The sequence below is a fragment of the Nannospalax galili genome, unplaced genomic scaffold (assembly GCF_000622305.1).
Source record: "Nannospalax galili isolate Female #2095 unplaced genomic scaffold, S.galili_v1.0 scaffold1191, whole genome shotgun sequence".
Taxonomy (NCBI): Eukaryota; Metazoa; Chordata; class Mammalia; order Rodentia; family Spalacidae; genus Nannospalax; species Nannospalax galili.
Window position 1 is genome coordinate 1,527,083 of NW_008330570.1, and position 14,646 is coordinate 1,541,728.

The following is a 14,646-nucleotide window of genomic DNA, read 5'->3' on the forward strand; positions in this document are numbered from 1 at the left end:
TTATTCGATTTCTTTGTTTGTGTGTTATTTAAATTCACTGAATTCTTTTATCATGTTTATAATTGTTCTTTTGATTTCCATGTCCTGCATTATCTCTAGGGACTTCTCATTGTATTCTTCTAGAGGACTATTTGTATTTGGTGGGGCTATGTTATTTTGGTTTTTCATGTTATTATTTTTTCTCTGTGACTTTGACATGTGAATTTCTGTTGTAGTTTCTGATTCTTGTGTGAGACTCAAGCCTTAATGTTTAGGTCTGCTTCTTTTTGTAAACTTTATGTGATCTTGTGGTTTACTTGTTGGGCACGAAAAGCTGGTTGGTCTAGGCTTCCGGTTCTCTTTTTTGATTTTATATTGGAGTGGCCAAATTGCTTTCATCTTCAGGAGTTCCCACAGAGGTCCAAGTCAGATGAGGATCAGATTCTCTCAGGCTTTCTCCTGAGGTCCAGATCCCTCCAGGAAAGATGTTGCTCTCAGGAATTTGGGGGCTGGACTGGCCTGGGAGCAGCACCCAGGAAAATGTTCATCTCGGGCAGCTGGTGGCCATGTCACCCAGGGAAACAGAGGGAGGTGAGGGTGGGACCAGGCCCAGAGGGCTCCTCGGGACCTCCAGAAGGAACTGGGTTGGTCTGGATGGAAAGGATCAGGAAGCAGTGGTGGCTCCAAGCTGAGCTGTCAGCCCCAGTGTCTGGGGTGCCAAGACAAGAACTGGGCCAGTACCCAGGATAAGAGGAGAAATGGGGTGGGGGAGCTGGGAGGGTGAATGAGGCTGGGGGAGACAAGTCACGGTGGGCACCACTGGACTTAACCAGGAGAGAGGCCTGCAGGTTGTGCAGCCCAGGGAAGCAGAGGAGGTGAGGGTGGGACCAGGCCCATTGGGCTCCTGGGGACCTCCAGAAGGAACTGGGTTGGTCTGGGTGGAAAGGATCAGGAAGCAGTGGTGGCTCCGAGCCAAGAGGTCAGCCCCAGTGTCTGGGGTGCCAGGACAAGAATTGGGCCAGTACCCAGGCTAGGAGGAGAGATGGAGTGGGGGATCTGGGAGGGTGAATGAGGCTGGGAGAGTCAAGGAGCAGTGGGCACTCTGGACTACCCAGGAAAGAGGCTGGCGGGTTGTTCTGATTTTTTTTATTTTTAAAAAAAGTCTATGTGTGAGCTGGGTGTGGTGGCACATGCTTTTAATCCCAGCACTTGAGAAGCAGAGGGAGGTGGATCTCTGTGAGTTCGAGGCCAGCCTGGTTTACATAGTGAGTTCCAGGCCAGCTGGGGCTACAGGAGACCCTGTTTCAAAGAGACCAAAAAAAAAAAAAAAAATGTCTATGTGTTAAGAGTGTTTTGCCTGCAGCGCACCCATGTTGTGTATAAAGACATAAGAGGACATCAGAACCCCTGAAACTGAAGTTATAGACAGGTGTTGCCACCACATGGGTGCTGGGAAATGAACCTGGGTCTCCTGCAAAAGCAGCCAGTGTTCTTAACCACTGAGCCATCTCTCCGGCCCCTCAACCCCTGTGCATGATTTTAAAGTATAATGAATTAATTATTTGGGGAAAAAAAAGAATCACTGAGTCATATAAGCTCTTCAAGTGTTTAGATATCTCATTACTCAACATCACAGAATCACATTCATTAATAACATGACCCACATAATCAGTGAGGTCTCTGAGTGTTCAGACACTGTTTCACTCATCATGGTGAATAGGAATTTTCCAAAAGTTAAGTGTGTGTTTGAAAGTTCTATTTTATCATTAGCAGTGAATATTGCCAGTATTACTTCATTCATTTTTCATCAATAAAAAACAAAAACAGATCTTTAAAAATAAATAACTTTACCTGAACGTAATCATAAAAATATTTTAGAAAGTCAGTTGTAGTGATGTATGCCTATAATCTCAATACTCAGGAAGATGAGGAAGGAGGAAGGCTTGCCTAGGCTACATAGTGAAATCTGTCTCTTTAAAAATATATTAGGTGCTGGAGAGATGACTCAGCAGTTAAAAGCACTGGCTGCTCTTGCAGAGGACCTGGGTTTGATTCCCGGCATCTACATGGTGACTAACAACTGTTCTTACCTTCAGTTCCAGGGGATCTCTAATGCCCTCTTCTGACTTCCACAAGCACTGCACAACACGGATGCACTTACATACATGAGGCAAAACACTCATACACATACAATAAATAAATAATTTAAAAATAGTCTGGTGAAGAAGTGATGGTATGGCAAGGTGAGATGACAGACTAGATATATGCTCCACTCTTCAGCTCAGTGACTGACGCATAGCCCAGCTGTGCTTCACTTGCCTCTGCATCTTGAATTACCTTACACAATAGCAGTGGGGATGAATTTTTTTTTTTCAGTCTTTTTGAGACAGGGTCTCCCTGTAGCCCCAGATGACCTGGAACTCGTTATGTGGATCAGGCTGGCCTCGAACTCACAGAGATCTGCCTGCCTCTGCTGGGATTAAAGGCATGCGCCACCACACCTGGCTGGGGATGAATTTTTAAAGAGACCTTAGGGCTAAGAGTATAGCCCAATGGTAGAGTGTGTGCTTAATATACACAAAGAAAAACAAATATTTGGTTAATAGAAAGTTAATTTTATATTCATAAAGAAGGAAATCTAGAAGGATATACAGAAAATGTTAATGAGTTAGTGTTGGATAATAAAATTATAAGTACTTTTATTTTCTGAATTTAAAATCAATTTCTCATTTATTATAAAAATGTATTACTTTTATAAAATATTCAATCTCTGAAATATTTTAAACATTACTTATTACTCAATTATTATTCAGCATTTTCATATTTTTAGAGATTTATCTTTGGCCTTAAGTTATTTATTCCTTTCTAAAATAAGGAGATAGGAAAATATTCTTACAGTGCTACTGAATTTCTAAGGAATCATTAAAGGGCAACTCATATATTATGGCTGTTCAAAACAACCTGACACACATAAGAAATCTACCTACCTTTAGAAAATTGGGGTCCTCTTTGCGCATATAAAAAGGATCATACTCTTTTGGATCATAATGTTCTATAAATGCATTTCCCTGTGAATATAAAACCACACATAAGAAAGAGGTACACAATTAGTTGGATATCAGGACTCAAAAGTTAAACAGTTTTGTCTATTTTTATTTGGGGGTTGTTTTTGTTTTTGTTTGGTTGTTTCTTTTGTTTTGGTTCATAGGTTCAAACCAAGGGCACTGAGCCACACCCACAGCCCCACACAGTTCCCACAGTTCCATGTTTTGCTTCAAAATGGCATCAATGCCTTCTTCCCCTTCACATACCAAAAGGCTTCAGTGGGTAAGGTGCTTGCTATCTAATCGGACAACCTGAGTTCCATCTCCAGAACCAACACAATGAAAGAAGAGAACCAACTTCCACACATTGTTCTGACTTCTGTGTGTGATCATACAAAAACATATGAAGAAATAATTATATGTGAATAAATAAATAAAATTTAATTTAAAAAATAATACTTCAGGGGCTGGAGAAATGACTCAGCAGTTAAGAGCACTGGCTGTTCTTGTAGAAGACCCAGGTTCGAATTCCAGCACCTACATGGCAGCTAACAACCAGCCATAACTCCTGTTCCAGGGGAGCCAATGGCCTCTTCTGTCCTCCCCAGGCACTGCACAACACAGGTGCACTTACACATATTACACAAGCATAACTCTCATACATAAAAATAAACAAATATTTAAAAATCTAAAAAAATAATACTTCATTTACACCCAAATATAGATTGAACATAAATAGAAGAAAAAGAGGCAGAAGTTTGGATTAAACAGCAAGTGAACAAAGATAATCATGATTTTTTAAACTAACTGTAAAAAGTATCAAATGGGAACTGGAGAAATAGCTCAGTGGTTAAGAGCACTGGTTGTTTTTGCTAGGTTGTGTTCCTAGCACTCACATGGCAGCTAACAACTGTCCATAATTCTGGTTCCAGGGAAGCAGCACCCTCTTCTGGCCTCTGCAAGCACCATACACAGGGGGAACTTACATGCAGGGAAAACACTCATACACATAAAATAAAAATAAATATTTTTTAACTATTTAAAAAGTATTAAATAACTTCTTAGTACCTTCTTATTTACATGTTTCAAAAAATTGTCTAATTCTTGTTGTCTCCTTTTTTTAATCTTCTTATGTGAACAAATTTTTTCTACAATTTTCTTCTGGAGAGGATCTGCTACATGATCGGCCCATTTTTTATATAATATCTCTTTTCTTCTTGCATTTAAGAATTCGTGATGATATAAAAATGTATCTAGCTCCTAGTAGGCAGTGATAGAAAAGACAAATATATTATCCCAAAGCTTTCTTGCTCTAAAATTTTCTTAATTTCATAAACCTAAATTATTTCTAAGAATAACCCATAAATTCATTCATTAAGTATCCTGTATTTGGCTTCTGCCATTCTGCCCACACTGTGTTGAAAGCAGAAATAGATAGATAATAGAGGCAGCATGCCTACACTTCCTGACTAATAATTCCAATATATGGGGTTAGTGAGATGGCTCAGCAGGTAAAGGCACTTGTCACTCATGTCTGACAACATGAGTTTGATCCCCAGAATCCACGTAAAGATGGAAGAAAGAACCAAATTCACAAAGTTGCCCTCTGGCATCCACATGTGTGCCAGGATATCTATGCCTCCCCCACAATCACATATACATACACACATACAATGATACCAAAAGTTTTTTTTAATATCAAATATACAACACAGTATAAAGAAGGATAATATAGAAATTTTGTATACATTGCTAGTCAAGACACAATAGAAAAATCATTTTCGTTATATGTACGTGTGTATGCATGTATATTTTCCCATGTGGATGCATCTGGAGACCGGAGGTGACATCAGGATGTCAATCACTTCTTTATTTATTTATTTATTTATTTATGACGAGCTCCCTCAATAAACATGGAGCTCACCATTTGAGGCTAACCTGCCTGGCCAGCAAGCCCCCAGGATCTACCTGTCTCTGCCTCATGGCCCAGCACTGAGATTACAGGTATGGAATGACACACTGAACCTTCACATGGGTGCTAAGGATCCTAACTCAAGTCTTTGTGCTTCCATAGCAAGCACTTTACCTGTTGAGCTACCTCTCCAGCCCAGAAAAACCATTTTCTAGACTCAAGATTTCTAGTCTGATGATTCCTCAAAAAGTTCCTTCAAGAGAAATAGTATACAAACCAGCAATTTATGTATACTCCTTAGATTATATACCCAAAAGTATTAAAACTAAGAATTTGAATAACTATTTGCATACCAATGTTCATCACTACATTCACAATAACTGAAAGATGGAAGCAACACAAGTATTCATTACCAAATGAATTAATAAAATATAGTATATACATACAATGCAATGTAATTCAGCCATAAAAGGGAATGAAGTTTTGACATATGCTATGGACAATCTTTAAAAATAGTATGCCAAAATTAAATAAGCCAAACCCAAAAGGACAAAGATAGGAGTCTACATACATGAAATATCTAGACTAGGCAAAATTCATAGAGACATAAAGTAGAGATTATCAGGGCTTTAGCGGAGGGAAAAATGAGTTTCTGCTAACTGAATACCAAGTTTCAATTTGGGGTGATGGCATGGTTAGTTCTGTCAACTTGACACAATCTAAAATCACCTGGAAGAGAGTTTCAATGAGCAACTATCTAGATGAGGTTGGCCTGTGGGCATGTCTGCAGGGGATTACCTTGATTGCTTTAATTGATGCAGAAAGACCCAAGCTGAAAATGGGTGGCACCATTATAATTTGGGGCCCTGGAACGTCTAAGACTGGAGAAAACTCCTGAGTACTAAGCATGGATGCATGCATTCCCTCTCTGCTTTTGACTGTGGATATAATGTAACCAGTTGTCTAAGCTTCCTGCTGTTTTGACTTACCAGAAATAGTGAGCTAAATAAATCCCTTTCCCCCTAAGTTGATTTTGTCAGGATATTTTATCACAGCAACAGAAATGAAACTAGAACTAGCAAGGAAAAAATGTTGGAAGGCCGGGCATGGGGGCGCATGTCTTTCACCCAACACTTGGGAAGCAGAGGCAGGCAGATCTCTGAGTTCAAGACCAGCCTAGTCTACATAAAGAGTTCCAGGCCATCTGGGTATACAGGGAGACCCTGTCTCAAAAAGACCCCCCAAAAAAATGTTTTGGAAATACATAGTGGAGGTGGATGGTAGCATAACATTGTGAATATAATTAATAACACGGAATGAACTCTAAAATAGTAAAATGGAGATCACAAGATGGTTTAGTTGGTAAGGGGGCTTGCTGAACAAGCCTGACAACCTGAATTTGATCCTGGGTACCCACATGGTAGAAAGAGACCCAGCTCCCACAAGTTGTCCTCTGACCTCCACACATAAACACTATGGCAAGCATGTGCCCACACCTGTGCATTATGCAGATACACACAAAATAAACAAATGTAAAAAAGAAAGAGAGAGAGATTGAGGTTTACCAGTTTTAGTATTGATAAAATACATGGCATTCTGTTACCAATAGGCCAACAGTTAAACCCTGTGCTTACCTATTTGATGTGAGTAATAACTGGCCAGAGCTAGATCACAACTGTTTAGGATTAGCTCAACTATAGTAACTCAGTAGAAACTGTACTGAGAAGAAATTACGTGAAGTGAGTACAGGAACATTCTCATGTCTGTGTTGAAGGAAATCCTCCAAAGTGTAGGAAGACTAGAAGTCCATTAAAACACTCTAAAGAGATCTCTTAAGGTTAATCTCAGTTGCTAATGAGTGTTTTAAATTCTATTTTCTAAAATTATAGAGTAGATACTACATTGAAAAATGAAAAAAGATAAACCTTATAACCAGTTCTTACCTTTATTACATAATTTTCTCTGTATAATATTGATTGAATAGCTGCATCAATATCTTCTTTAGCTAAGGCCTAAAAGAACAGAATTAAGCAGAAAATAAAATCTTGAAAAAATTAGTATTATCAGTGCTTATTATATTTGTATGTGACAGGCAAGTGCCTCAAAAGTTCTCTCTCTGCAAATCCAATTTTTCTATATCACCAAGTGCCTTTTTTAAATAAATAATTTATTGAGAATTTCATACATGCAATATAAGGTGTTTTGATCAAATCCATGCCCACTCCCTCCCCTCCAACATTCCCCCCTCTGAAGATGTAACCCTCCCATCACTTTTTTCTGATAGCTTCATGTACTCTTTTCTTTCTTCTTCTTTACTTATTTTTATGGGGCTTTTGGCTACTCTAACATTCCCCCCTCTGAAGAGGTAACCCTAAAATCTTTTAAGGATTAGATACAAGCTCCCAAATACTTTCAACATTTTTGGCCTTTGGAACAGAGTACGTTACTAAGAGGTCCAAGGTCACTTTGACTTTTAGCCAAGAAACTGGGGTCTTTTCTTTAGGGTCTTTTTACCCTAACTGCCTAGTCAATTCCTACCTCCTATTCTTATCACACCGTCCTCTCAAGAGGTTGCCCAAATTAGGGAATAGGGATGCAGACCACTCTGGCTTCTTCCATGCTGAACAGGGACACCAAGTGCCTTTTTAAACACTATTTTGATCTTTATGATCTTGGTTATAGCTCGTTCTAAAGCAAGAAATAATTCAGCTCACAGATATTTTGAGACCCAGAACAATTAAATGATTTACCCAGAATCATAATTAGAAAAACACATCTGATAAAATGTTTTTACCTTTATGGACAAAATAGATACACACAGGCCTCTCTTTGAGGCTTTTTCTTGAGTATTATTTTTTTTAAATGTGTATGAGTGTTTTGCCTGCATGTATATAAGTGCAACACATAAGTGCAATGCTCAGGGAGGTCAGAAGAGAGCGTCAGATCCCCTGGAACTGGAGTTACAGACTGTTAGCCACCATGTGGATGCTGGAAACCTCTGCAAGAGCCGCTACTGTTCTTAATCACTGAGAAATTTCTCCATCGCCTATTTGAGGCTTTCTGGCTATATAAAACAGACTAATCCAGTCTTAAGTCTTAAATGTATAAGAATATGTCAGCAGTCTCCTAAAAGCTTGGGTCATCTAAGATAAACACATAACTAGAAAATAGCCACTAATATAAAATAATACATACAATTATACATGAAATATAAAATCTTTAACACTGTTTTTTTGAGACAGGGTCTTATTTTGTAGTCCAGCATGGCCAGGAACTCATTACATAGCCCCAGCTGAACTCAAACTAGTGAATACTCCAACTGAGTCTTCAAGTGCTGGGATTACAGGTCTCTACCAATAAACCCAGCTTTTTCTTATATTCTTCTAGCTAATTTTTCCATGACAATTGATCAAGTACTTGAAAGACTGAAACAACTTTTGTCAAAGTCAGTAGGGACATAAACATTAACAGAAAGAAATACATTTAACATTAGAGAAGATCCTGTAACTATCAGCTAAACTTTATGGGGTTTTATTGTTGGGTTTTTTTTTTTGGGGGGGGGGGGTTGGTCTGAGACAGGGTCTCCCTGTACTCCCAGCTGGTCTGGAACGCACTGTGTAGACCAGGCTGGCCTTGAACTCATGGAGCTCTGCCTGCCTCTGCCTTCTGAGTGCTGAAAACTAAAGGCATGTGCCACCATGGCCTGCTTAAATTTTATATATTTTTTAGAAATATTTTATTTATTATTTTTATTATTTTATGTGTATGAGTGTATTGCCTGCATGTATGAGATTGCACCCGAGTCATGCAATGCCGCAGAGGTCAGAAGAGGGCTTTGGATTCCCCTGGAACTGGAGTTCAGGACAGTTCATAGGTCCCATGTGGGTGCTGGGAATCGAACCTGGGTCCTCTGAAAGAGCAGTCAGTGTTCTTAACAGCTGAGCCATCCCTCCAGCCCCAAATTTTATGTATTTTTATTTTAAACCATTTTGCAGTTTTGCAGATAAAACTCGGAGCCTAGTACCTGCAAGGCAAGCACTCTACCTACCACTTTAGGGGATAGTTCAGAACAATATCAATTCTTTTCATTTTTGTAATAAATCTACCACAATTAAATATCTACCAAAAATGAAGCACCATCCAAGCACAGAATTATTTTTGAAAGCCTCTTATTATTCCATAAAAATGAAATATTCTTAGGGCTAACAGTAAATCAGTAATGGAATACATGTTTACCATAGATAAAGCCCTGGGTTCAATCTTTAGCATTTATAAAAAAGAGGAAAATATCCTCAAATTAACCATCAGAAAAGTAGTTATCCAATCTCACTTTTTTTTTTTTTTTTTTTTGGTCTTTTTGAGACAGGGTCTCCCTGTAGCCCCAGCTGTCCTGGAACACATCTTGTAGGCCAGGCTGACCTTGAACTCACAGAGATCCACCTGCCTCTGCCTCCTGAGTGCTGGGATTAAAGGCGTGTGCCACCACACCCAGCCCCAATCTCACTATTCTTATTCCAAAACAGATGAGTAAAACCTCACAATCTCAGGCTGGAGAGATGGCTCACAGTTAAGAACACTGGTTGTTCTTGCAGAACACCTGGGTTCAAATCCCAGTACCCACATGGCCACTAACAACTGTCCATAACTCCAGTTCCAGGGGATCCAACAGCTTCTTCTGTCCTCCATGGGCAATGCATGACACTGGTACACTTACCTACATGCAGGCAATACACACAGACACATAAAATAAAAATAATTAAAAACAAAACAAAACAAAAAAAACCTCACAATCTAAGAATTACCCTCTCCTATTAACGTGGGAATTAAATAACAATTAGAAACTTAGAAAATCCTCAGGGTTTGTTTGGGTCTTTTTGTTTGTTTTGTTCTGTTTCATTTGTTTTTAAAACAGAGTCTCGGTTTGTATTCCAGACTGGCCTGGAACTTGCTTAGGGTGGCTTCAGACTGGTGATTCTTCTGCCTCAAAAATCCCAAAATCTGGGATTACAAGAGTGTGCCAACACCCTTGACTTCAGAATTTTCTTTCCTGTTTTTGCAGAGTTGCTGTTTCTGAAAAGTCTGTTGCCCTCCACTAAGTACTGAATTATTATTCTAACTCCAGATTTAAAACATGGAAAACAGCAATCTGAAGATACTAGAGAGTGACCAAAAGCAGAGAGAAACTAGAGGGGAGTCACCAGGTGGGCAGAACAGAGCACTGGGTGAACTCACATTCATTCTCATTCTCTCTGCCCACCCCCTCTCTCTCATATGTTATCCAGAGCTAAAAAGGGTGGCTAAAACATACATGTGATCTTGCTGGTTCAGGAATTAGAATGCAAAGTTCACGGCAACCATAGATTTTTTTTTTTTCTAACAGTGCTGAGGATTAAGCCCAGGGCATTGTGCACACTAAGCAAATACTTTATCACTGAACTACTTGCTCAGCCCCAACCACTGGAAGATGGGAGGTGAGAGTAATAGCTAAGGCAACCATAGAAAGTGTGCCACAAATTCTGTAAAAGAACTGGCCAAATCTCTGACGAACACTTGAACCATTTATGCATAAAGCAGACTCTATGAAGCTCAACTAAAGCTTATGGAGAGTAATTAGTGACTTTAGTTGCCAACAGGTGAAGGACAGACCAAGTTTGGAGTCTGAGTTTAACAAAGTCAACTGCCTGATAAGTTTAATATTCTCCATAGGAACATAAAAGAATCCAGACCCTCTATAATGCAACTTTTTAAATTTATTATTTTATGTGTATGAGTTTACTGCCTGCATGTATGTGTGTGCACCCGTGTTGTGCAATGCCTCAGAGGTCAGAAGAGGGTGCCGGATTCCCCTGGAACTGGAGGACGGTTCATAGCCGCCATGTGGGTGCTGGGAATAGAACCCAGGTCCTCTGCAAGAGCAGTCAGCACTCTTAACTGCTGAGCCATCTCTCCAGCCCCTATAATGTAACATTGTAACGCCTAAAAAATAACCTAAAATTGGTAGATACGAGGAACAGAAAAATGTTAAGACAAAAAATCAGTCAGTAGAAACCAGCTCTGAGACAGTCCATATGTTATAATTGGAAAATAAGGATTTTAGGGAGGGGTGGGCATGGTGTACATGCCCATAATTCCACTTATTCCAGCTACTCAGGAGACTGAAGCAGGAGGATGAAGAGTTGAAGGCCAGCCTGGGCAACACAGTGAAGCCCTATCTCAAAAGTAAAAAACAAAAAGAATTTCTGAACTGCTAAAAATTTGTTAATAATGAGCAGAAAAACTTAGCAGAGAAACAGAAACTGAAGAGGAACCAATAAAAGATCTAATTCTTAAACTTTATTATGTATTTATTTATGAGACAGGGTCTCCCTGTAGCCCCAGCTGACCTGGAACTCCCTATGTAGACCAGGTAGGCCTCAATCTTACAGAGATCCACCTGCCTCTGCCTCTTGAGTGCTAGAATTAAAGGTGTGCAATACCACACCAGACTCAATTCTTAAATTTTAAAAGCAAACAAATTTCTGTGAGTTTAACAGAGTAAAAATTAATAATAATAGTGAACCTGAAGATGTATCACAGAAATAATTCAGTCCAGAGCCAGACTCAATGACACATGCCTGGAAAACTAGCCTTCAAAAGGTTAAGGCAAGAGGATCTGGAGGTTGAGGACAGCCTGGGCTATTTAGAGAGAGACCTTGTCGGTGGAACAGAAGGATAGAGGCAGAGGGAGAAGGAAAGGGAAGAAAAATAATATTTGAGAGAGGAAGGAAGTTTTTGGAAACTATAAGCCCACAGATACAAGAACTTCAATACACTCCACGTAGTGGAGGAACTAGAACCCCCATACACTAATGACAAGACTATAAAATGGTACAGTTGCTATGGAAACCAATTTAATAGTTTCTCAAAAAGTTAGATATAGAGCAAGTCCACTATCAGTTCCATAAACAAGAGAACTAAAAATATTTTCACACCAAAAGTTGTAGGCAAATGTTCGTAAGACATGTTCATGATAACAAAACACACAATTCAAAATTCAGTCACTAATGAAGCAAAAATGTGGTTTGCATGCATTGAGATAGTATTTGGCCATGAAAAATGATGAAGTTAGGGGCTGAAGAGATGGTTCAGTGGTAAAAGAGGGCTTGTTGCTCTTGCAAAGATTGGTTCCCAGCACCCACATTAATACAGCATGGATGAACCTTGAAAGCATTGTTTTAAGTGGAAGAAGCCAGTCACAAAGGACTACGTGTTATGTATGATTCATTTGCACAAAATGTCCAGAATAGGCAAATCCATAGATAGAAGGAGATTGGTGTTACCAATAGTTGGGGGTAGGGTGGAGATGAGCCAAAGGATATAAAGTTTCTTTTTGGCATGGCGAAAATGTTCTAGAATTAAGAAAGTGAGGAAAGTCATATAGCCTTGAGATATACTAAAAACTAATGAGGGGATGGAGAGATGGCTCAGTGTTTAAGAGCACTGGCTTCATGCTAGGTATGGTAGCACATCCCAGCACTCAGGAGGCAGAGGCAGGTGGATCTCTGTGAGCTCAAGGCCAGTCTGGTATACATAGTAAGTTCCAGGACAGTTGGGGTTACAGGGAGACCCTGTTTCAAAAAGACCACCCCCGCAAAAAAATAAATAAATAAAAAACAGCACTGATTGCTCTTGCAAATGACCCTGGGTTCAGTTCCCAACACCACAAGTGAACTTACATACATGCAGGTAAAACACTCATACACATAAAATACAAATAAATTAATTAATTTTAAATGACTATACAAAAGGGGGCTGGAGAGATGGCTCAGGGGTTAAGAACACTGATTGTTCTTGCAGAAGACCCGGGTTCGAATCCCAGCACCCACATAGCAGTTAACAACTGTCCTTAACTCCAGTTCCAAGGGATTCGATGGTCTCCTGTTCTCCACAGGCATTGCATGACATGGGTACACTTACCTACACACAGGCAATACACACATACACATAAAAAATAAATAAAAATTTTTTTTAAAAAGACTATACAAAAAAATTTAAGACTGTATCAAATGTTGGCTAGAACATGAAAACAGTAACTATTACACACTACTAATGGGAATGCAAAATAAAGACTTTAGGAAAGTTTGGCAGCTTCATAACAAGTCAATTTCATTTACCATATAACTCAGTCATTCCACAGCTAGGTATCTACACAAGAGAAATGGAAACATGCCCATACAATAACATGAATGTGAATGTTTAGAACAGCTTTTTTTTTTTTTTTTTTTTTTTTTTGAGACAGGATCTCCCTATAGCCCCAGCTGGTCTGGAACTCACTTTGCAGACCAGGGTGGCCTCAAACTCACAGAGATCTGCCTGCCTCTGCCTGAGTGCTGAGATTACACCACGCCCAGCTAGAACAGCTTTATAATGGTTCCAAACTGGAAAGCACCCAAATGTCCATCAATAAGATGGACAGATTGGGCTATTTCCATATATTAGTCAAAAAGAGGAAGAAAATATTGACTGAACAAGACCATGGATGTATTGCAAAATAATTTTAAATGAAAAAAGTCAGATAAAAAGAAGATGTAAGTTCCCATTTGCACAAAATATTTTAAACAGGAGCCTGGACAGATGGCTCAGCAGTTAAGAGCACTAACTGCTCCTGCAGAAGACCAGGGTTCAGTTCTCAGCACCTACATAGCTGCTTACAATTGTCCATAACTCCAGTTCCAGGGGATCTGACGCCCTCTTCTGGCCTCTGCAGGCATTTCATGCACATGGTGCACTTACATATATGCAGGCAAAGCACTCATACACATAAAACAAATGATTTATAATTAAGCACAAACTATAGTGACAAAGTGGTCACAGAAAGTGAAAATGAGGGAAGTGAGGGAGCCCATTTCAAAGGGACATGATAAGGGAACTTTGGGAATATTGAATATATTCACTATCTTGATTTGTAGTGATGAGTTCAGGAATATAATGTCAAAATTTATTAAATTACGCATTACAAATGTATGCAGTTTATTGCATATCAACTATAGCTTAAAACTCTTTAGAAAAAATAAACTACAGCATAACAATTTTAAATCGCTTTTTAAGAGATATATTAGAAGGCGAATAATCAGTGGTCTACGATGCTTAAGACGCTACAAAATAAACAGCAAAGCACAAAGTAGAGGAAAGGGAATACAGTGAAATAGAAAATAAAAGAAAAATAAATTTAGTACAAGCCACCTCTCACTGCAACTGTCCAAACAAGGGCCTCAAAACACCACACAACTATACCTCCATAAAGGAAAGCGACTGTGGTTCCAACCATTCTTTTGAGCTCTTGCGCTTGGGAAATGTGCCAGTTACCAAATCATCATTGTCCCCATTTTTCATTGCGGTCACATGTAGCAGAGCCCCTAGAAAAACTAAAAATTAGTTCATTTCGTAATTAAACTCTGCAGTTATTCCTTCTCCTATTTAATAATGACCCTGGATGCATAGGAATCCTGAAAACTGGTCGTGCATGCTTCTCCACAGGGTTCTTTTGTTTTCATCAGCCTCTTTCAAGTAGGGCTCTCTGTGAACCCTCAATTGCTCCAAAATGCAGCAATCAGACTGGCCTCTAGGAATCTCATTCCCAGCAGTTTGCTAACTTTGATAGTCATGAATGGGGCGAGTTGCAATTTTCTGGCTACTTTAGTATAAATGAGCCTTTGGCGGCTGGGGCGGGGG

At 39.4% G+C, this 14,646-nt stretch overlaps 1 protein-coding gene across 8 annotated transcripts in view; it reads right to left on the bottom strand.

Moving 5' to 3' along the window:
- Fam228b (family with sequence similarity 228 member B) overlaps positions 1 to 14,646 on the bottom strand; it is a 38,759-nt gene that overhangs the window by 23,707 nt on the left and 406 nt on the right. For 3 of the 8 annotated variants that reach the window (XM_029553877.1, XM_029553862.1, XM_008848744.3), the window contains exons 2-5: positions 14,209 to 14,330; positions 6,879 to 6,947; positions 4,092 to 4,283; positions 2,967 to 3,047 (exon numbers count right to left, since the gene is read on the bottom strand). In XM_029553877.1, the coding sequence (XP_029409737.1) occupies positions 2,967 to 3,047; positions 4,092 to 4,283; positions 6,879 to 6,947; positions 14,209 to 14,307 (441 nt within the window). In that variant the 5' untranslated portion in view covers positions 14,308 to 14,330. Of the gene's footprint in view, positions 1 to 2,966; positions 3,048 to 4,091; positions 4,284 to 6,878; positions 6,948 to 14,208; positions 14,340 to 14,646 lie in introns of all 8 variants that reach the window. The other 5 variants (XM_029553875.1, XM_029553870.1, XM_029553879.1 and 2 more) reach the window with 4 other exon arrangements.